General features: G+C 35.2%; 2 protein-coding genes across 2 annotated transcripts; one reads left to right on the top strand and one right to left on the bottom strand.

Moving 5' to 3' along the window:
• Positions 1–415: 415 nt before the first annotated feature.
• Positions 416–10,984, bottom strand: GAA1 (glycosylphosphatidylinositol anchor attachment 1). Its single transcript, XM_068768882.1, has 11 exons — positions 10,660–10,984; positions 9,486–9,605; positions 8,648–8,807; positions 7,988–8,278; positions 6,899–7,013; positions 6,226–6,313; positions 4,770–5,013; positions 3,679–4,089; positions 2,400–2,682; positions 1,617–1,797; positions 416–600 (listed from the first exon to the last, which is right to left on the bottom strand). The coding sequence occupies exons 1-11, from the start codon at positions 10,906–10,908 to the stop codon at positions 505–507; spliced, it is 2,238 nt and encodes a 745-aa protein (XP_068624983.1). The 5' UTR covers positions 10,909–10,984; the 3' UTR covers positions 416–504.
• Positions 10,985–14,221: 3,237 nt separating this feature from the next.
• Positions 14,222–22,195, top strand: LOC137925763 (uncharacterized). Its single transcript, XM_068769232.1, has 8 exons — positions 14,222–14,437; positions 15,161–15,287; positions 17,308–17,484; positions 18,609–18,719; positions 18,837–18,996; positions 20,613–20,868; positions 21,347–21,529; positions 22,034–22,195. Exons 1-8 carry the CDS (start codon positions 14,222–14,224, stop codon positions 22,193–22,195), a joined length of 1,392 nt encoding a protein of 463 aa, XP_068625333.1.
• Positions 22,196–24,884: the final 2,689 nt, after the last annotated feature.

Here is a 24,884-nt window from a genome sequence, read left to right as displayed (position 1 = left end):
GTAGTGTAACATATTTTTAAAGTGAACACTTTATTGTCAAAATAATTTTTGATCAATAAAAACTGAGCCATTATATTTTTTTATAATTTTCATGTTTCTGGGCCACTTAATTTTTTTTTCTAAGAACTTTTTTTGAAGTGTTAAGAAACCAAAAAAAATGCATGGGGTCGTTGAAGGTTAAGTGGCATAGCATGACTAATGGATACGGGAATTAATTTTGTTTGCACCGAAATTTTATTTGGAATGGCAACACTTAAATAGCGACACACACTTTCATAACACAAGGAAATCGTGGAACATTTAAACATTTTATTATTCTTTGCAAATATAATATTACATGGTACAACTCATTTTTATTACACATAGAAAAAATAGTTTAATAATACAATATTAGACATATTTTTACAATCACACATATAAATGCAGCAAAACAATAAAATTAAACTCATTAAAAGGTTTTTCTAATAAATATATTTTTTTTATTTTAACGTAACCATTTCTTTACTAAGACTCCACTTTATTACAAAGTATTTGCCACAATATAATCCATGTCGGAAATAATATAGACGTGGCAACATTGTACAACCAGTTACCGTAGATCTGTAACAAAATTATTTCTATTATTATAGGTTATAATATATCTATTTATAAGAATTTTTTGTTTTAGCAAACGACTATTAAAGTATAGCATATTTACGGATGACAGATGACATTTCTGATTATGACAGTCGAGACGAATAAATCTATAACTATAAGAAATTGCGTATCGATGCGTTCACGTTATATGCTTCTCCATTAGTGAGTCTAGTACATACGGATCAAAATTCTGTTACTGAAAAATATGGTTTAAAAATTCCCGTCATGTACAGAGTTTCGGGCGTTATTAGCAAGCTAATAGTCGCTCAACGAGTCATGGCTACGCTGGGACAGGAATTATGAGTTCTATAGACGAACGACAATAACCGATATAAGTGTGAGCCTACAGCGCCTAGGAGTGGATGGCCGTTGGGGTCTTAAAGTTCCAGAGAAGAGGCCATAGACCAGCAAGTGCAACGAAGGTCTGTAACTACAAGGTGGACCGTCTACCTTGTTGAGGTCATCGGTCGTAACAAGAAGCAGGACTACAGACAGAAAGAGGGATAGATAGAGATAGCGAAAGGAAGATTAAGAGAGGGAGAGGGATATAGAGAAATAAAGAAGTAGAGGGGGTAGAGAGAGATATGGAGAAAGAGGGACATAGGAAAGGGACTAAGAGAAAGAGGAACAGATAGAGGGATATAGAAAGGTAGATTGAGAGGGATAGAGAAAGATGGACACAGGAAAGGAATGGAGTGAAAAAGGAATAGTGATAGAGGAATATAGAAAGGGGGTAAAGAGGGGTACATAGAAAGAGGGATAGAGAGAGATGGAGATAAAGAAGGAAAGAGATAGAATATCAATTTAGAAACTATAAAACAAGGAAGACGCTGGATGTAGCTTGTTTCCAATTGGATCTATAAAAGATCTATTGAGTAGACATGTCCAGCAGAGGAAGTGTAAAATCTGATGAAATATATAATATTAATAAAAGAAACAAATGAACATCAGTATGTTTATATGTAGATTGGAATACTTACCAAGGAGTCGACGATGGAGAACATGACCGCTTGCATGGCGGCGTCCTTACCCCGGCTGATCATGCTCATCAGACCTTCTTCGGGGAATAGTACACGGCTGTATGCGATCATTCCAAGGGACAGCATACATAGAGGTTGAAGGAGTAAACAATATAGACGCTTCAAGAACAATACCACTGACCTGTAATCATAGTAAATCGACATACATTTAAGTAGGCATCCTATACAAAAAAAATATATTTCAAAAATAACAAAAAATAAAGTAAGAAAAATTGTTTTGAAATTAATATTACCCCATATTTAAATTTATTATTGTTTTCTGTTTGTCCCCGCAGACTTGGTTCTGAAGTTATTGTCATGTCGCATTCAAATTAAAAAAAAAAATGTAATGTTACAACAATCAGCTGCAAAACCAGTAGCTATATATATATACAGTAGTATATATATACATACATTTATACACACAGTATATATATATATATATATATACATATATATACATATATATATCTTTCTCTATCGCACACATCTTAAGTCGCTCTCACACAAACGACACGTGTGATTGGTTGAAAAGTAGAGGTTGTGATTGGTTGTTTAAATAAGGTTATTTCAAGGATTGATTAGCGTAACTTTAAAAGGCAAAAGAGGCAGTCTGTTCTCTGCATTTGAGTTTCAATTTTAACACCAAGAGACAATCACCTAAAGTAACATATTTCAAAGTGATTTCTTTATATAGGGTGTTTGCAAATAGGTGTAATAGCATTATCTTTAAATATCACTCACCGTTTAGCTTCCTTCTCATCAACAACCGACACTACCAGAGCAAGGGGTGTATATATAGTTGCCACCACAAGCCCCAGCGAGAAGTTGTGCATGCCAATAGCCAAGCAGGCGGTGGCCAATTCGATCAGCACCAGGATATTGGTCATCGTCATCTCCTCACGGTTTATGGGGGATATACGAAACAGACGCGGTATGAACGGCGTTATAACCACTAACGGTATAGAAGTGCCTATAAAACCGACGTATACTGAAAATTCTGAAGGGTAGTCGAAGAATTTTGCACCTGTAAAATATTAAATTTATGCAGTTGTAAGAACTTGAATATTTAATGGAATCAGGCGTTACCTTGCGGAAGTCCATCCTAAGTAAGAAAAGGACCAATATTTAGCCACTTCCGCACATGCAGTAGTAGTCGTGCAATAAAATGCACCGCCCGCCGGCCCTCTAAGACAGAGTCTCTGTGTTTGGCACTAATCGGTGTAACATAACTACTGAAGATGCCCCGTGGAGGGGTGAAACACGTGTTGAGTGAATTAACAGTGGCGGTCGTGTAATTCGCATTGTTTGCCGCATACGCATTTATCACCGGGCTGGCGGGCGGTGCACTTTGTTGCACGACTACCACTGCGTGTGCGGAAGTGGCTAAATATTTGTCCTTTTCTTACTTAGTAAGAACTTGAACCTTCAAAGTCCCTCAGAGAGCAATAGAAATGAAGAAGTCCGTAGAAGAACCAAGGTCAACCAACCGATGGTCATTGGGGATGAAAGATTCTCAAGTTGTTGACCACTAGCCGGTAGACGCGACTTGGGTAAGCCCCTCATTAGATGGACCGAGGAAATAGTTCGTGGGAAGTCTCCAGATGTGGACACGCAAAACTGGTCATCATGACAACCTTTGGAGAAGGCATAGACTTAAGTGGACGTCTTTTGTCTGATGATAATGATGAAGAAGCAACAGAAAGATTCAGAACACACATTCACACACGAACCAAGGGTAAGAATAACATGAAAATAATTTAAAGAAATGTATAAAAAAGGTCTACGTTCAGCAGTGGACATCTAACAGCTAAAAGATATTGATGATGATGACATAAATATAAGTGAAGTCACATATTATCCGCTCAAAAGGTGGACAGGCGGCAATGTTAAGAAAATCTAAATACGCTGGATTTAGGCGTCCAACCACTTCTATAATAAATCTATAGAGACTATGTCCACCAGTGGACATCCTAATGCTAAAATGATGACGAAAGATATAATTGTCCATAAAATTACTCACCAATCTGACTTAAAATCACTGGAAAATTCATCACGGTGTACCCTATGAAATGTACACAAAAATAATTCGCTCCCATATTAACTATACTAAATCCATCATCACACTTTATATTGCCTTCATTCGTCTTGTCATCTAAAAGTCTTTCATTTTGATCATCATTTCTTTCCTTTTCATTACTTTCTGATTCTTCTTTCTTTGTCTCTTTAGACTCTTCAATTTCTCTGGAATTCTCTTCTTCTTTGGTCTTATCATCTGCGTGTTTATCTGTAAGATTGTCTTTGACATCATTATTCGTTGCATCATCTTTTGTTTTTCCTGTAACTTCTTCGTCCTGTTGTATACCAACCCATAAGGATAGAGCTCGAATTAGCATCGCAGCGCAAAGTAAACAAAGCGATGGCATGTATTGTCCTGAAATACATAGAGACTATAGTGTTAACGAAACCGCTGTACCGCACCTTAGGAGAGGGGGCGAGGTGGGGGAAGGCGAATAGAGTGTGAGCGTCGCAGCGATCATTGATACACTGATGGAATGAAACGGCTGATACTACAAATATAGGGTGATTGGTTATAGGTGTAAAAGCTTTGAGTGAATGTATAGCTCATCTGCTATCAATGAATACTAAGTACACTTATAGTAAGAAAAAACATCATCAAATTTCGGATTACTACATATTAAAATTAATTATTATTTTCCGTTATTTATGTACAAAATCGTGACGTGTTCGCTAATGGTGGACTTCATAAGAAGGCTGAAGGTCACCTAAGGGCAACGAGGATATCTGCAGAAGAAGCAAAGTCACCGACGTAGATCAAAAAATGTCTGAAATGGCAGTAGCCAGGGTATATTTCTCGTGCCAATCGAAAGCCTTTGGTATCTAAAGGTTCCAGAGTGATGACCACGAAGTAGACATGGTGTGAGTAGACCCCTCCATTAGGTAGACCGTCGACTTAGCCAAGATCTCGAGAAGTCGCTGGATGTGGGCAGCGTGTCCGGTCATGGTGGCGATCCTTGGAACTTGGATCCTTGAACCTAAGCCTTGTCGTAGGCATCAATCTGCTGACATCAATGATTAATCATAATTACTTACCAATTGATATAAACCTATTCGTCCCAGCGAGAAGATAGAAGAAGTAACTCTGATGGAATCTTTCTAGAAGATTATTAAGAGATCTCAGGATACTCTCCAGAGCCACTCCGAGCCTGTAGAAGTTGGCAGTCGGTAGAGAGTTGACCTTTGGTGGTACTCCGGCTGGGTCGTTCACGTCTCGACCTTCTAGGGTCACAGCTTCGATTCCAAATCGATGGAACAACCCATGGTTACCAGTCGGTACCTATAGCACATATACAGGGTGATTAATAATAGATGTAAAAAGCTTTAAATTGGTAAATGTATAGCTCTTTTGCTGTCAATGTATGGTACATCCTATCCAAAAATTAATGGTTTCATAAATAATAAATAATGTAATGATAATATTAATGTAACATATTTCAGAGTGATCACTTTAGGATGATTGTAAAAGCTATTACACTTATAATCAATCACCTGTATATCTAAATACTAGTATTATACTACAACAGAAACAAACTAGCTGTAAAGTTTATATTAAAAATTGTGACAATATCATCAAAATCATTTTATCAGGACGTCCATTTGTGGGCATAACACTCTCCCAGCGGCTCTTAGGAAATATTTAACTAAGTTATATTACAAACAAGGAAGGTAAGTAAATAAATGAGAAATTATAAAAACTGTGTCCTAGAGAAAAATTTAAATAAAACAAAAACTGAGTCTTAAACTGTTATACTGTAAAATAAATTGATTTAGGAAAAATGGGGGAAGGAAGACGATGGAAGAGGAAATGTAAGAGAAGGTGTGAGATGTGAGGGATGAAAGGAAGTATAGAAGAAATTAAAGAGCAAGAAAATACCATTAAATAATAAACTAATGAAAAAAAAATATCGATTTTATCGTCCCTGTTCCTTATAGGGGAATGGGAGACCCCAAAAGTAAGTCCTTAGAAAAAAGAAAACCCTCTGTGGTGGTGTGTTCTTCGACTTCTTCCATTTCAACTCGTCAATTCGGTAGGCTATGTATGCTCTAGTAGAGAAATCCCAAGTACAGCCCTGTATGGTGATATATCCCCAGAAGATGCTAGAAGCGAAGCCTTTGGTAAACCATTTTGAACTTCCTAATGAGGTCCTCGTATGAGATACCAGGTTTCAATACCCTAAGACATATCGCTAGGAACTGTTCACATAGAAATGATGTAATAAAACGAATTAATGTAAATGTAGAACCAAGGGGAGAAAAAAATGAAATCGAAGCGACGTGTGAATGGAAAAAAACTGGTAAGAATGAATGATAATGTGAAGTGAAGAATGGAGAACTAATGGTAGAACGTTAAGGATGTAAGATAAGTATTAAAATAACAGATCACATGAAAAAATTAATACTGTATGAAAGACCCCTGTTCACACATGGTAGCGGAATACGAGAGACCCCAAAAAGAACTTCTTGATGATTTGAACTAAATTGAACTTACCCCAGGAAACTGCGTGTTGACCATGCTCAGCATAGTCCAAATTCCATTTACCCACTCATCCATCTTCGAACGTCGGATCCAGGAGTAACTGTGGGAATATTAATTCAGTTTTTTTTTAATCCAACAGACACATGTTTTGAATCTTAACTAAAGAGAGTAATATTTTTATGACCCGCGATGAAAGATCCTGTAAGGTCTTTCAAGTTGCAAGACAATAAGTGAAAGAATTCATACATATCATAAGAACTAGTCCATGTTTCTAGAGCTTTAATACGCAAAGTTAAATAGTACGGTGCGATAACCCCCCCCCCCCTCCTAATCACCACCACCCTCTCCCCTATATCACACACAGAGACGTATACACGCATACATACACGCACGCACATGGGCCTCCGGCAAACCATAGAACACCACCGTCATATATAAAATGTTTGCACCAAAGCCTTATCATTATCATTTCGGGTACAGGACACCCACTTTTGAATGAAAAGGTTCTCAAGTGGCGACCACGAGCTGGTAGACGCGGTGTGGGTAAGCCTCCACTAGGTAAACCGACGACATAGCTAAGGTTGCTGGCAGTCGCTGGATAAGACTTTGGGGGGAAGGGAAGGGAAGCCCCTACTTTGAAGTGGGCGAAGTAATGTTAATAAACCATATGAGTATTAATTATTACCTGTATTTATAAGAATGATGTATTCCGGACTTCACACAGAGTTTATGCACCAAATTAACAAGGTCCAGATTGGGTAGCTGTCCGTTCAGTCCTTCTATTTTAACTTCCACATATTCTGCAAGAAAACATGTCAACATATATAACATATACAACACACACACACACACACACACACATATATATATATATATACACACACACACACACATATATATACATCAGATCACGAAAAATATTTTTTAAAAATGGTGCATATTTTATTTAAAAATTACCATATATAGGTAAACAATATATAATGAACTAGATATAGAATACTATAATTATTCTACAATATACTACTGTGATTAAAAAGTAAATTGAAATTTTCATTTTAAACTCTCGGGCATTAGGAATGCAGATAATTTTTATTTTTTAAGTTGGTAGGACTGTAAATTACTTTTACCAAGCATCTGTTTGTCAAAAGTTGGAATATCATTTGGCTCATCCTAAACTAAATTAAAAAATGTTTTGTGTCTTAAACACATCAAGACTTGATGAGTTCCCTACTGAAATTTTTATTCATATTGTTGTACAACCACCAAATTCGCCGGATTTGTATCAATACGACTTCTGGTTATTCAACAAACTCAGAAGTCCAATGCGAGGGCACTATTTTGGCACGATAAAGGAAATAAAAATCAAATCTAAAGTCTTCAAGGATGTACTGGAAGAAGACTTCGGTCTATTTCTAGATCTACAAGGTATTCGAGCTGGTTAAAGACACGGGAAGTCGCTGAATACCGGCAGCGCAGGATCAGTCATCGTTCCAATCTTTAAGGGAGGCCTATATCTTGCAGTGAATTGTTATCGGCTTAAAAGAAGAATTATAATGGTAGTGAATAATTGTTTCTCGCTGTTAACTCACATATTATTTTTGTTGTAACAGGCAGACCTAAGACCAGTGAATTGGTCAGTAAAGAGCCTTTATAAATTCTATTGGCGATAGTTTAGAAATAAGATAAAATTAAAAACAAAACATTAAGTAAATAAGAAATAATGGCTTCCATAAGAACTAAAAAACATTGTAAAATTTGTACAAATGTAACTCACTTATCTTTGGCGTATCAAACTCTAAATTTATAGCTGCCTGAATGGAACCAGATCTGCCTTGCAATTTCCCAGGATTCAAACACCTGGTAGTATCCTCTCCCCAGTTTACAGAAGATAACAGCTTCCCAAAATCCATTGGTGGTGCACCATGTTTCGAGAAGCCACCAAGACTCGAGTAGAAAGTCTCGGGTTCATTATTCAGACCATGGTAAGCCTCCAGCCACGCTTGCATTCCCAGCTGTTCATACTCGGTGACAAGAAATATTATGTCCTTTGCCCAATATTTTTGTGCTGAAAAAAAATTTCTCTACATCAATTAATCATGAATCATCCTGATCAAGATCATGCTGTATGTCTTTGTTTGTTCTTAAAATTTCAAAATGAAGACCACAGACCACAGATAAAAATGGAAGAAATCCTCCCATAATGTATACAGATAACCTTGTCATAAAACACTGCATGAAGGCCGCTATCGTTTGAAAAATTTTTGAGGAGTCCTTTGTCCAGCAGTGAACATCCTATGGCTAAAATAGTCCCAGGAATAAACCTTGGGATACTCAGGTAAGAAAAAAACAGAAGAAAAAAGTTAAATAGGCACTAGATAACCAGGGCCTGAAGGTTCTGGAGTAGAGAGAGTTTGTTATCTAAAACCCAACTTACGTCTAGCAAACTGTGCAAAAGCCAACATCAAAGCAATCCCAGCAGCCGTTCCCTTCTGGTGTGAAGACAGGTATCGGAATGGTGCTGAAACAACTATGGCCTCCAGCGAGGCTGTTCTAGCTGCTCTTAATATCCCATATACATTTGTACCCTTGTAGATCTGGAGGAAAACAATAAGCCATTTTAAACTGATTACAATCACCACTGTCCACTGTTAAGATTTAGGCCTCCACCATACCTCCAATAGCACCAGTTAAAACTAATATAACACATAATCTTTTATGACTTGGTTCAAATATCCACAAATATCACAATATCTTTGTGGCAGGCCTTTTATCAGCAGTGAACTTCCTAGTCAATAAAATAATATGTAATAAATTGGAGGTAGGAGCTTGAGGTCTGTATAACCAGCTAAAGGATTTAGGCCTTCCAGGAGGGGATAAACTAATTTCTCTCAAGATATCTGGACAATTTGTAGTACTACAATGGTGAACTTTAGTAATTGTGGAGTAAGATATGGAGATAAATATAATAATAGGTTCTGTCATTGAAGCCTGTTAAGAGAGCTCATACTTAAAGTAAAGAATCTTTATTCATATGTCAAGGAGACAACTCTAATGTATGAAGCTTGCTAAAATGTCCAGCCATTCACATCCATTCAATCATTCATTCACAGATTCATCATCATTGTGTCGTTGATAGATGTCTCCTGTAAGGCTGATGTTGCTGACCATGGCATTTGCCCACCTAGTGGAATACCCAAACCCTGTTTACCAGCTTGGTTGCAACTCTTTTATATTTATTGTGTATATATATATATATCCGACAGTAAACATACCTGTCCTTGTCCCATTGGATAATTGAGAGTAAAGTTATGTGTGTACACTTCTAAATGCAGCTGAGACATCTTTCCGACCAGCCATGGTACAGGCATCTCGCCTGTTTCTTCATATTTATCCTATAACAAAATAAATAACCTAAATAGCAACTTTACAACAGTTACATTTGCATACATTTAGAAATAGTGATTGAAAATAGATGTAAAAGCTTCAAACAGGTGTATTTTCAGCTTATATGCTGTCAATTAATGTATGGTATGTGCAAACCAAAAATAAATCATTTTAGAAATAATAAATAAAGTATCAATAATTTAGTAAGAAAAATATTTTGAAATTTCTGATTACTACATAAAAAAAAAATATATACATCTATTTTAGACTTTGTACTGGCAGAAGTAATCAGTTAAATTCCAAACATATTTTCAACTTTATTATATTTATTAATGCCTGAATCTATTAGATATAGAATATTATATTAGTTATATACCGAGTATAACTATGACATTTGAAATCAATTTGCTTAGTTCTACTATTGTCAATGAATAATGCTTAGTAAATGTTACGTCAGGAACTTCAATTTACCATTCATCTTCAAAAATTGATCACTAAAATCTTGGAGATGGCAGTTTTCATTGGCATTTTGAAGGTTTACTTGTATAACATTGTATGTATTTAAAAATATATATCTAAGTGTTTTGTTTGGTTGCATTATGAAGAATCTAAGTTACAATATTTAGTTTACTTTTCAATAAATTATGATGTCCTGTTGACATTTATTCTATTAGAAACAACTGAACAGAACATTTTGATTTAATTTTAGAACCAGGCAACAAAAAGGTCAGAAAAAACATATTTGTTTAGAGATATTCATTAAAATATATTAGTGTAAGTAGTAACAGCCTTTAAATAGAAATGCTGAATTATCAATTAAAACCAAGTGTATTAAATCTGAAACACCAAAGCATTCCTACCAAAAATATTATTTTTCAGTAAAATTTAATCAATATTGAATGTTATATTAATATCTTTATTATTTAGTGTTTTGTTATGAATAATTTATACAGTTATTGGTAATTTAAATATAAGCAATACTAGCATAAAAACGTTTTAAATATATTTATTTTTGTGTTTATATGCGGCAGTGTGTAGGTTAAATTGAAAAATATTCTTAACCTCCATTTCCTGTAAAAATTCGCTGTAGAATCTGTTAGCAGACGATTCTGCATTAAATTCCTTTGTGACCAAGCCCGGAAGCAGGGCGTTCTCCGAAAAATATGTCTCATTATTGAACTCCTTGTTTCCCAACATCAAAAACCAACCAATTGCTCCGACATAGCACAAGAAACACAGCGGTCCTTGAATTCGTTTGAGTATTTTAACCCATTTTGCCGATCCATATTCAGGATCGGACAATAAACCCATTGCGTTTTAACTTTAAATGTATTAATTGTTGTAGATCAACAAGTTTTTATAAACTTGAGTTTCAAATTAGAGAATCAATACATCTATCACATTGACAACTAAACATTGCGTTCGGAAATTTTGGTTTTAAAAAATTAAATTGGTTATATAATATCGATGAAAGTAAACATTTAAAAAATCAAATTGGATTATCAAATCAAAACTAATAAAAATATTTTTTTTAAATTAAAATAATATATTTTCTGTCGAAAATGTTAATAGCAACCTATTCGACCTAGCTGAGATGTGATTCTGTCGAATCAAAACTTGTATCTTTTGCACATAATCACTTAGCTGACTTACGATTTAGGGAAATAGATAAAGTAACGACATGAGCTATGTTAAGGGTCGCAAGAGAGCTCTGGCGATTAGCGGAGGAGCTATCTCAAGCACATTTGAGGATTGAGGCCAAACATGATAGTCGTTGCTCCATTTTTTCTGTTATAAAATTATATGGGATCTTGTACGATGGCATTCCACGCTTTCATAATTGTGCTAGTTCAGCAAGTACATGGACGTTCTCTAGCCCTTTTACTCTGTATATTGTAGACAACTATAAGCTTCTCCAAATTTCTCGAACTGATTTCTTAAAAATTCTATGTAAGCCAACTATACTCTAAAAGTAAATTAAGAAATAACTATTTATAAAATCAACTTTAATTCCTGAAAAATGAATCATTCAAATTAATTATTTATACATATATATAAACTTTAAAAACTTTAATTCTTCCAAAGTCCAGAGCACTACACAACAGATAAAAGTTTGATCTTGTTTTGCCAACATTTTTTTGTTAAAATGGCAACTAAGAATATTATCTATAATCTAACTATCGGGTGATCGGGGAATATCTTGTATTGCTGGTAAGAGATTAGAGGAATCTACTAAGTTATAAATCTCTTTATACAAGTACATTATATGATATTTCTTGTGGCGGATGTGTAAGAATGTCATTTAGAAAAAAATTAATCCCTGGTTTTACACTGCTGTATATTCTATGTATTTTGATAAACTTAAAACTATGCAACTGTGCACAGATATTAAAATTTTCGAACTTTCGAAAGATTTTATCAAACTAGAAATATTATTATTATTAGCATTAATAAAATAAGCTACTAAGCGGTCGACGTGACTTGTACGGAATTATCTATGACGGCTCTCAAATCATGTCAAGTTGTTAAATATAATTTATTATATAATACAACAAATCAGCGATGTCATCTTCTCATGTTATAAAAATATAAATTAGTATTTATTGAACAAATTATTTATGTCAAAATAAAGTGTCTTTTTTTTCTAAAACTCTCATTGAATATCTAATAGATTCAGGCATTACCTTGCGGAAGTCCATCCTAAATAAGAAAGGGACTAATATATAGTTACTTCCGATATACAGCAGTAGTCGTGCAATGATGCACTCGGTGTTTGGCACTGGTCGGTATAACATCTCCTGAGGATGCCCCGTGGAGGGGTGAAACACATGTAGAGTGAATTAACGGTGGTAGTTGTTTCGCATTGTTTGCCGTACGCGCATTTATCAGCGCGCTGGCAGGCGGTGCACTTTATTGCACGACTACTGCTGCATAGCGGAAGTAGCTATTTATTAGTCCCTTTCTTACTCTCATTGAAATTAAAAAACATAATATTGAACGTGCGAATTTATTTTGACTTTTTTAATTTTCTTCCTATTTGACATAACACTTGAACCGGTTAAATAAATAACTTCGAAGACTATATTGAACCGAACAACTTGGATATGCTTTAATTTTAAATAATTCAAGATTAATAATACATGAATTACTCGATAATGTAAATATACATTAATCAAGTGCAGACACTTAATATATTTAACTGTTCAGGTATCAATAAAGGTTTTTATTGCTGTTTAATTATTTTTTATTGAGTTGTTTTCGTCTTTGCCCTTGAACGCCTGTGATTAAAAAAGATGTAGCGTTCAGGCTCCGTATTGCTGGCCAGTACGGCCACAATACTTTTATTTTAAATCATTCTTGGGCGTTTCGAAATTCGAACGCCGATTTGAATTCGGACGCCATCACTGACGTGGTCGCTGTCTTTGTGTCAGGGTCGTGTAAATTGTAAATACTCTCTGTGTATATATGAATACACCATCAATATCAATCTTGGCTATAATTTTCCTTTCCAACGAGTTTACTGGTGACCCTGAAGTAATCTAAGACTATCGACCCATTTGGAACAACGGAGATGTTACAGAGACGTAAGTAGTGGTGGAAAAGTATATTATACACCAAAATGACGCAAATTGAAACGTCGCAAAGTGAATTAAGATTTTCTATAGTAAACCATGTAAAGATCGAAAATAGGTTCCAGATACACGAAAATACTACTTTTTGGAAAGAAAACTGAACAAAGTAAATATTTAAAAAAGATAAATAATATTATAACTCTGCCAATAAATAAATTGGAAAAATATATACCTTTTTTGTAACTAGAAACAACACGTTTAAGTTTATATAAGTTTATAATTCTCTTTTAAAAAAAGCACAACACACTACGTAATTGAAACTGAACTATAAAATTAGCAAAATAAAGTGAAAATAAAACTATTCAAATTGCGTTATTTTAAGTTAGAAAAGGAATCCACGAGTTTTGATGGCATGGCGCAATTAGAAACAAAAGTGTTGCCATCTTTTAGAAACAAAAAGAAAATTTAAAAAAAAATTAAAGACTCGAACCCAAAACAACGCAACCTCGAAAATCTAACGACGCACAGTGAAAATTAGTACTAATTAAGCAGCGACGCAACTTGTAAAAAAACGCAAAACGAGACGACGCAAAGCGAGGTATTGGTGTGTATACATATTCTGGAGCAGAAAAATGAATGATTATGGCGGACGAAAATCGTTTAATTATTTATTAAAATCTACCAGCGGCGGGTGAATAATATTATTGTTGTTGCCATACTTGAACCAACATTATCGCGCAATTGCTAACCTGGGAGTTCTGGCTGACGCCACATTTCAATCAAGGAGAGGATAGTCTTTATATATATATACGCGATGAACTTCGAATTACGTCTATAATACAACAGGACCACGTTGACCACTCTTACGCCGTGGGACAATGAACCTTTATGTAACTATCAAATAAAGTATTCCGTATGTAACATCACTCTTTTTAGAATGTAATAATAATAATTATTATTACAACAAATAGTAATAATAATCAAAACAGATGTAATTATGACAACTATAACATCAACAATATAAAACCAATAAGACTGGAGTCGCTCGATGAATGGAACAGGAGGTATATGGAAGGAATAACGGCTTCAGTGACGAGGATATTTTTCCCCGACGCCTTTCAGCCTACCGCGTGCTCCGCAGTGTCGAGGTGGACGCGGTCTCGGCCCAGCTCTTCGACTTCGAGTGCCGGTCTGGTGTGAAAATCAGAGAGGAATCAATAGCCTCCCTGATAAGAGAAGTAAAACCAAAGAAGGGTTCCTCCTACTCTGTAGAAAAATAATAAGTATAGTAATAGATAGAAATAAAAGCTAATAAAAATGTTAACAACAAAAATAAAAAAAGTGTAAAACCAAGTGATATTGTAATAATCATATATAGAAATAAAAGAATAAAAATGTAAAAGAGTAATGAGGGATGTATGAAAGGCGTTACAGAGCGAAAGGGAAAGACAGAAGAATTGTGGCAAGAATGAAAAGAATGAAAGATCATACGATGTATAAAAGACGATAATGAAAATAAAAAAATATGTGAAAAAATTAAATAATGTTGAATAGTCCCTGTCCCACACAAGATAGGGGGTACGAGATGCTCCCAATAGCGAGGGCCATAAAAAATAATACAAATAATAGCAGTAATAATAATAATAATAAATTTATTTATCAAACAGAAATGCATAGTAGAAACAGTGATATAAAGGATACATGTATAATTGATAGATGTTTGCCAACATAAGTACTGTTGCAATCCACACTAGGCAAGGCCTGTAAATAAATAGAGAACGGAAAGAGAACTACTCTGCAGATAAAGCTCTTCTCTTAAATCATTATCAACCATAAAATATGATGCAATACAAAGGACTAAGTGTTATCCTGTGCCGTTATTAGAAGAAAAATATACATATATTTAATTAAGATGGGTAGTGGTTGTTGGCAGCAAAAGGCAAAAAAGAGAGGCACACAAAGAAAAATATGTATGTGTTTAATTATCTAAGGGTAGCGGGCAGAAGGCCTGGTCTAATTTTGCACCGCAGCTCGGTACTCCCCTGATGGTGGTGGTAGGCAGTCGCACGACCTCCCAGGACTGGTCAGGCGGCTGCAAGTCGAGAGCAGGGAGCGCCGGTAGGTAGCAGGATGTGATGGTTCCGGTGAAAGTTGATATGAATTTCAACAGTGTAAAACTCGAAGCGTAAAACTTGCAGTCTAAAACTTGCAATGTAAAACTTGCAGTCTAAAACTTGTAGTATAAACTTTGCAGTATAAAACTCGAAGCATTAAACTCGCACCTGTGAATAAATGTTACAGTTATGATATACATATATAGGTATATGTATAATTTGCTCCGCTGACAGTAAACCCGGAGATGGCTTGCGATGAAGTAAGGGCAGAAACCGAAAGCAGTTGATGTGATTGTTTACTTTCAGAACGGAGTTACAAAATGTAAAGCATGTAAAACAATGATAGGAGAGATAAACAAATAAACAAATTGAAAAGTAATAATGAATACATAATGATGGAACTATGGACACAGACAAAATGTTGAGCTCTAACTTATAGATAAAGATGATAATGATGTCTTTATAATATTTGTTCAACACTTACCCCTTGGGGTGCGAGACGATGTAAAGGTTGTGGCGTGAACTAAATGATGCCCGGAGAATGAATAGGACCAAGGCGTGAATTTATAACGTAAATTCTAATTGGCCCCGGCGCGTATGAAGACACATAGCTGGTGAACGCAACCGACACAAAGAGTGTGCGTCGGTGCGTGAGACGACACCTAGCTAGTGAACGCGACCGAGGCCTGGATCCTTCTCCCGAGCACTCGTGTAAACTCTGTGTGCTGGTGCGCGGGCGCATTGGAATTTTTGTTATAAAAACAAAGATCCGTTAAACCAATAGCATGCTCCCACGACCCCACGCCACTTGAGACGTACCGTTACCCGCTAAGGGTAGAACAATTTTTTGCTGTATTGCGATTTATGAGACGTTTCTCGTGATAATATTTTTTTGGTTAAAATTTTAACTAAGATTTATGTGACGTTAACTTGCAACGTTACAATCCTTTTAAAAGAATATCAATAAATATCTAATCAAAAACATGAGAAATTAAAATTACAAATCAACATATACCAATGCATATAAAATTAACATTAAGAAATAATATACATTAAATGAATTTTAAAATATACATATTAAAAATGAAATCTATCAAAATTGTCAATTATTAACCAATTATCACAGGAAAATAAAAAACGATGTTGAAATTTTTTTATCGCTTTCTCATGACTGATGGCCGTGGTCGAGTATGTCAATATACCACCACCACCTGTTTCCAGGCTGTGACCACGGCGATGTTCCACGATCTTGAAATTGCCAACAGGTTTCCGTTCCCTGGACTCTTTACCCTCCACATTGCCGACAAGCTTCTCTACATTGTCCGAGCTCTTTCGTGGCCGAAGTAACATAACATTCTACGCAAATAGATTGTGGATAGTGGGCCTTTATTTGTTCTTTAAAGATAGACGAATTCAACTTCGGCAAGTTGTAGTGGTAGTTGGCAAGCCGCATGGTGAGCAGATGGCAGCGAGAGTCCTATGGTACTGAGAGGATGCCATGGACTGCTGGCAAGGTGAACTACCAGACGACTTTGTTAAAATCGCTAGATACAGACTTTCAACCGATTCTACTGGAGTATATGAATAGGGGGGATAGAAGGGGGGGGGGTGTATGTCCATCTGTGAGCGTCTTAAAGTTAAAATAATGATACATTACATTTATGATTAATATCGCGAAAATAATGTGTTCATAGATTCCTATACTATGAAATATCTTTTATCTATTCAAAACACGCCAACATAATGCTATAAAGTCTTCAATTGTTCTTTGGCTTGTCTTTTTGCGGCATGGTCGACCAAACGCCATTCAATATTCGTTTTGTTTTTTTCATTAATTCATTTTCACTTTGGTATTTAACACCTGGACTATTGTTTATCTTTTTAATACATTTGTCATTCCGTTTGCGGACAGACTCTCCTAGATTTTAATATTAATATGTTAAATATTTTATAACCTCAAAAAGTTGATAAAATGAAAAATTTTAAATGTGTATTTGCAATGTTGTATATCGTTTTAATTTTAGTAGTGAACAGCAAATATCATCATAAAAGTGATGACGCTTATGACAGTTTAGAAAATTCATCACCGGATTCTGAGAGCAAAGAGTTTGCCCGGGAAATAGTTAAAAACGCTGTGAAAACAATCGACGAGGAGATACATTTTAAAAGCAAAAATGTTACTAAGCACAATTCTATTAAAGGTAAGAATTTTCTTTTCATTTTTGAAGCTTTTATTCTTAATTTAAAAAAGTGCTTTACACAGACTATTAATAAAAATAATAATTTATTTTTTTGTAAAGTAGAAAATAAATTACGTCGTAGTCATTTCAGCCCATAAACATCCATTGCAAGGCATAAGCCTCCCCCAAAGATATATATGAGGGGACATACCATAAACGCCACGCTTCGCGATCGCAGTGTGGTAATATGGTACGCAGAGAATGCTACTGCTCATCCTCTGGAAACTTGTTTGTGTGCAGTGGTTACCTCTAGCGACTCTATGTTGCTCACTAGTGAGACTATGGTTCTTCCTCGATATTTTCTTGCAACCAAAACCGGTGATCCGCTCTTTCAGCAGGTAACTAATCACTAAGTGCACCACGGTCTGGTCACGTTCTGGGTCACAGGTGCACGAGACTTTCTCTTTGAGCCTAAACCTATGAAGGTAGCTTCCATGGCATCTCCCATGCCTGATGAACCTCTGGACCAAGACCGTGTCCAACTCAACCTGATTAAGTACGCGGTACGCCAAAACGCGTTCAGGAAGAACTTTCACGTTAATGAAGCCGTCGTACATTTCATATACTTCGTATTCCATTCGCCAAGCGTATCCAATCCAAGCTGTCGCTTGTCAAATGAAATAGAGACTCCTTCATACTCTGATCTACATTTACCCTACCTTACCTTTCGGCCCCAACGACCGACGGTTGCACTAGCGATGTGGCCTGTAACTGCAAAATCAGACGAGCAATTCTTTGAGCTAAGTGTAATGACTTTGGTTTTTCTACGGATCTCCTTTTGATTAGATCTTACATTGAATCTTTGAACATGGTTCTCTACATTCTCTGAGTAATTTTGAGCCTTATTATGACCAGTGCTTTCCTCCAATTTCGAACCGCGACGAGATGGGGAGAAAGATAGAGGGAGTAAGCATCGCCTCCCTGATAGGCGACAACAAACAGCGCCATATATTCCTTGAGTTCTAAAGAGAGAAGACCTGACCCTACATATTAAGGGACATTAAGATTCGCAGGATATAATAAAAGGCAAAACAATGAAAATGAGTCATAAAAATCTGTGATATGTAACATATAATTGTTATCAGAGAATGTAGATGAGAGAACAAAGGCGATGTATGGGAGAAGATTTGCAAATAATGATAGAACGTGTGAAGGACAAAAGGAAGGCATAAAAGATATTGTGAAGGAAGAAAGAAGTAATGAAATCAAAGCTTAAAAACCTTAAAAACTCATCTTCCACACATGGTAGGGTGAACGAGAGATCCCAAAAAACAGGCGTGATTTAAATAACCAATCTAATATTCTTATTTCAGATCAGAAACCAAAAAGCAAAGGTGACAAAGCGCACAAAGTGAAAAGAGGATCTATAAAGTATCCTTTCTCCGTGTCAGTGCAGAGGAAAGGCACTCACTATGCCACCGGTGCTCTTATAGAACAAAGATGGGTGTTGACTGTTGCTGGAGAGTTCTATAAGTATGCTATAATACCATCACAATTCTTTTCTTCCCTTTATCTCATAGAACTCCACCGCAAGACATAGGCATCAACCAAAGAAATTATGATGATATATGACTTCATTTATATATCTGTACGTATGTATACTTTTTCTTCCTGACACACTACAACCCTTTAAGTGTCTTTCGTCCACAATTATCTTCCATCTCGCTCTATTCTTCGTTCCATTGTTTTCCAAGATATCTTCCTTCCGATACTCCAAAGATCTCGCTCTAAACATTCCAGCTACTTCCTAGGTCTTTCTCAGGTTCTTTTTTAGTACGGGGTGCACTTAGAGGTAGTTTTAACAGATGATATGGTTCTTTCTTTCCAAGTTGCGTGTCCATCTGAGCATTTGTGACTTGCAGTAATTGATAATAGTTTCATTGTGATGAAAATACGATACAATAAACAAGCTTGTCTTCTTTCCTAAAGTTTTAATGACTGTATGTGAGTAATATTAGGCAAACCGCTATCGAAGAGATGCTATACATGATTTTAAACTGTGGTTGTATTTTAAATTATAGTAAGGTATAGTTATATGGAGTTTTCGCGACTTTCTCTTCTACTTCTTCAGCATGTAGACATCCACTACGTGGCAATGGTTTTTCCCCAAAATTGCTATGTGACCGATCATGCGCTGTCCGCGTCCGTCCACTTCTGTTGACCTCATCGGTCAAACTAGTGGGGTTTACCCACGCCGCGTCTGATGTCTTATCTGTGTTAAAAATTACAACAAAGTTTTACATACGAAATGTAAAATTAGGTTTAATTTGTTCACTTCACCGCTGATTAAGTTACTAACATACAGTACACGATGATAACTATTGCACATCGACTTTTGGAAAGAGACAAGCGGCTTATTTCGGCTTCGTAGAGCGTTATCTCTGTCGCACGAAATACGCCTGACAAAACGTTACATAGGTAGTGTGGGACAGAGATAATGCTCTACGAAGCCGAAATTAACCGATTGCCTCTTTCCAAAGGTCGATGTGCAATATTTATAATATCGCCGGGTACTGTACACCAAAATCACATTTTTTTTTTAAATTTTGTTTGTCTGTTTGTTCCGGCTAATCTCTGAAATGGCTGAACCGATTTTGACGGGACTTATTCTGGCAGGTAGTTGATTTAATAAGCAGTAACTTAGGCTACTTTTATTCTAGAAAAATTCTCAAACGAAAAATACCCAAATGAACTAAATGATTTTTTTTAATTCTTCGCGGACCAAATTGTGGGTACATCTAGTAACATATAAAACCTTTTCATATATACATAGCTCTTTTTATTAACAATACATGCTACCAAGACTTTAAAAAATAATAAATGACGTAACGATAATAAAAATCCCCGAATTCTTAGGAATTTAAAAGAAAATAATTGTCAAAACATCAGCTCAATTGAACCAAGTTTAATGTAGGCTGTGACGCAGAACGTAAGGCTCCGTTTTGAATTGTGTGTGCAATTAAACAAAGACAATTAAATGACATACTTTGTAAGAATTAACCATTTACATTCTTTCGTTTTATTTTTTAGCTCAAAATTTTGTACATACGATTAATTTTCTTAAAGTAAATTTTTTACTTCGTTTTCAGCGTTAGAGAATCGATAAAATTCTTCAGGGTGCGGCTGGGTACAGTGAACTGTAAGAAAGGCGGTACACTTGTACCGATCAAGAAGGTAGAGATACACCCTTCATATAAACATAACTGGCCCAGCTACGACGTGGCACTGCTACGTTTGGCATCGCCAGTTGAATTCACAGACACGCTGAAACCTATCCCCCTGTCCAGGATTAAAGGGAAGGTGCTTAGTGCCAAATTCCTGGCAACATACTGGCCCAGGTTAATCGTAAGTATTGACAGTTATATATACATTTTTTTAAATTTTATTATTCAATATTTCACAGTATATTTGCTGGCAATATTTTATAGGTTATACATCTTGTTTCTTAGGATGTATATTGTTAATATATATAAAGTGCACCGCCCGCCAGCCCGCTGATAAATGCGTATGCGGCAAACAATGCGAATCACACAATGCCTGATTCCATTAAATTATATTCATTTCTTATATAATAATAATACGACTCATATAAAAATGAAATTAAATGTATGTAAATAAAAATAAATGTTCAGATGTAAACTGAGCAAAAAAATTCATGAACGGTTCAATCAAAATGGCTTCAGCGAAAAAGATTGTATGTTAACAGATTTTGGAATACTGGCCGTTAATAATATTGACAAGTTTTGTTTTTTTTTTACAACGTTTCATACATTAATTTAAAATTGCGCCATAAGTCATAATTTTTAATTTATTTGGAAAACAGATCAAAGGGCGAGTGTTGTCTTCTTCGGCACAGGAGCGAGTTCAAGTGAACAGCATGAGGGTGTCAACGCAGAAGATGATACCCTGGAGCTGGTGCCATAGCCTCATGTCCACCCTGAACTACACCCTGGAGGAGTCCAGTCTGTGTTTAGACCCGATTATATCACATCACAGTCTTTGTCTGGTAAGCTGCTTTTAATTAAATTTGCTTTAAATTTATTTGGATCAAAATTAGAAATTGAAATTTAAGCACCTTCCCGTTGTCAGATTGATCTGAAATTTGGTACACACGTTTAAATTAGATGACAATACAATATAATAAAATCAATAACATTATAAATCTAAGATGGCCGCCGATACAAAATGGCGGAGTACGTATTTTTCCTTAACTCTCTCATATTGAGAGGGGTATCAAATAAAAGGGCTACACTAGTAAAACACGATGATTATGTCAAAATTTAAAATTCAAGATGGACGCCGTTCTAATATGGTGGACTAGGTACATATTTTTCCACAACCACCACAATATGGGTATCAAAAAACCGTTTAACTTAAAAGTTTTTTAAATGTATTTATTTAATTTATAAACTATGTTACAACTGCCAACGTTCTTCTCCATGAATAAGTAAATAATTTTAAATAAAGAATTATTTCAAACTGTCATTTAAAAAAAAAACTTTTTTTACAGCCTGATGCCGGTGCACCCGTGACAGCTGATGACGGTTTGTGGGGAATCACCTCTGGATGGACATCAGAACATTGTCTTTCCCAGCCAAGTCCAACTATCTTCACCCGTATATCTTCAACACTGGTTCGCACGTGGTTGGACTCAAAATTGACTCAAGTTTGATTAGGCGATAGACTGCATGGCATTGGCGTCTTTTGAACATCACCAAGATGATCAATCTCGCGCTGCCATCAACCAGTGAAATGATGAACTATATAAACATGCTCTAACAGACAATGATAACAATGTTAAAGAATATAGTGCCATTTTAACATAATTAATCCTCAGAAAAACAAATCAAAATATCTTTATTCAAGTATGCATTTACATTCGCTATTGAATCGTTGAATATTTTAACATAAGCAGTATAGATTTTTTTTTCATTTGTACATTATAATATCAATCATGTAAATATGTCCACGAACCAAAAACTCTTTTCATTTAATAATATACTTTCAATTTTAGATTTAAAACTAAGAGATGAAAGGTTTAAGATATCTTGTGGAACTATATATGCGTACAATGTTACCCACGATTTAACTATTTAAAAATGAATCCTTTTCGTATAACGCGCTCATGCGACCTCGTATAACGCCTTATGTGCAATTGATTCACGTTTAAATTTTGGACATTATATAACATTTTTTTTAGAACTTTATTATTAACGAAATATGTTCGTTTAATTAAATTTAAACAAATGATAGTTCAAATAAAATAGAGCATATCTTGTTAAAGTCATTCCATGTATTTACTGCATCAAATATGATATGTTTTACGTTAAGAGTGAAAGATAAATATAGTACAAGGATATAACTTAAGTTATTAATTATTATTTTATTTATTTAAATTTTAATAATAAAAAAATAAAAAAGCTGTTTGTTTTTATTTTAATAATTATTGTCTTTCCAAGGTACGAATGATAAATGATAATTAATATATATATGTGAGATTTCTGTCTATGACAATTCTGGAATATTCCTTTCTCCTAATAGAGATCAGCTGATAACGAAATTTTATCCACAAGGAGCTTGATGATATGTTCGTTAAAAAAAGTAACATTTCCAACCAGCATAACTCACAAATGTATTTGAAAAATAGGAGAAATTCCGAGAATAGCCCTCTCCATCGCTCTCTGGATGACCTTGAGCCTTCGTATGAGGCCCTTCATAAGTGACCATGTCCCGGATCCATATGTCTTGTTCATTTCAGTCGACGGAGGTCTAATGCAAGGCATATACCTCCCTCAAAGATCGCCACGACAACTGCTCTTGCGCTGCACGAATTCAGTAACTTCCCGCGACTTTTACTATGTCGTTGATACCCAGTTCACCAGCTCGTGGTCGCCAAAACCTCCCCAACTACCATTGTCAAATAAATCACTTAATATAGGGTAATTGGAAACAGATGTAAAAGCTTTAAAAGTGCAAATGTATAAGTTATTTTTGTCATTTAATGTATGGTACACCCTGTACCAATGTTACCCAACGTGGGGTCCACAACCCACTGAGAGGCAATTTGATTATTAAGTAAGGCAATTCGAAAGTGAACTCGATACGAATTTAACCCTTTCGCTTTAATATAAAAATATAAATATTATATAGGGGGGCATAAGAATTTTAGATAGACTAAGGTGAAGCATGGCATATGAAAGGTTTAAAAATATTGCCATACACAAAAATCGATGTTTTAGAAGTAATCAATAACGTAATGATAAATTACTAAGAAAAATCATTTAAAATTCGAATTGCTATATATTAAAATTAATTTAAATTAAAATTAAATTAATGTACCATTTATCGGTGATCAATATACAGAATGATTGTGTATAGGTGTAAAAGTGATTTGGCAAATGTGCTATACATTCATTTAAATCTTTTACACCTATAATTCATCACCAAGAATACGTCGAAGACAGTTGTTAAAGAAGAGTTGGAGTCGCGAGATATCTTTGGTGACCTTCCACGTCTCGTATCCATATAGCAACACGGTTTTCACATTGGACCGGAATATTTGATAAAGTTACAATAAATCCACCAAAAGAATACGATTGTAGTCCGTACTTTATTTTGTCTCATCGCCTGCCAGCTGTAGCTGTACTGAAATTCCCTGAACGGTTTGACTGCTAAACAGCGCAAAAGCGCTGCATTATTTCATCTCTAAAACCGCGACGGAGCGATTTTGCGCTTCAAGTTTCAGTATGTCTTTGTTGTTCCATATTAACATATTTTTCCCTCACTGGTTATATTTTCAAAAACGTTAATTTTCTTAAAAAAAAACTATTTATGTTTAATATATTTTTATAATACCAATAGAATTATTATTATTTGTCTAAATGAGAGCGTTTTATTTGATAAAGTCAAGTCAAAATAATTCCCATATCTCCTGCAGTTACTGTTATAGACGCGCCGTCAGCCCCGACTGTGTCGTTCGTGAAATTCGTTCTTTGTTCCGGCGGTCTTGCATGTATATGATATTTGTTGGCTTGCATAATATTTCTATTTAATAAGGCAAAAGCCTTCCTTCCTACTTTTAAGGCTGCGACTAATACTTAATGTACAACAAACTACAGGACTAATTTGTTATTCTTGGACTGTGCGATACGATTTAATGAATTTCCTCAACAATAGGATGTTTGTATATTTAATACGAAAAGCACTAAGTAGACAAGCAAAACAGTTCTTTGAAAATGACTTATTCATCCTTTTTTTTATTTTTGCCTAGTTTTATCATATACCTATTAAATGCATTATTTCTAATCATACATGTAAAATTAGTACGCAAATAATATAGCTATGAAAACTTGTTTTTAACA

Source organism: Battus philenor, unplaced genomic scaffold (genome assembly GCF_028537555.1).
Source record: "Battus philenor isolate CCGP_79_NKW_IND1 unplaced genomic scaffold, ilBatPhil1.0.hap1 SCAF_27, whole genome shotgun sequence".
Classification (NCBI taxonomy): Eukaryota; Metazoa; Arthropoda; class Insecta; order Lepidoptera; family Papilionidae; genus Battus; species Battus philenor.
This window is presented reverse-complemented; position numbering and strand designations above follow the sequence as displayed.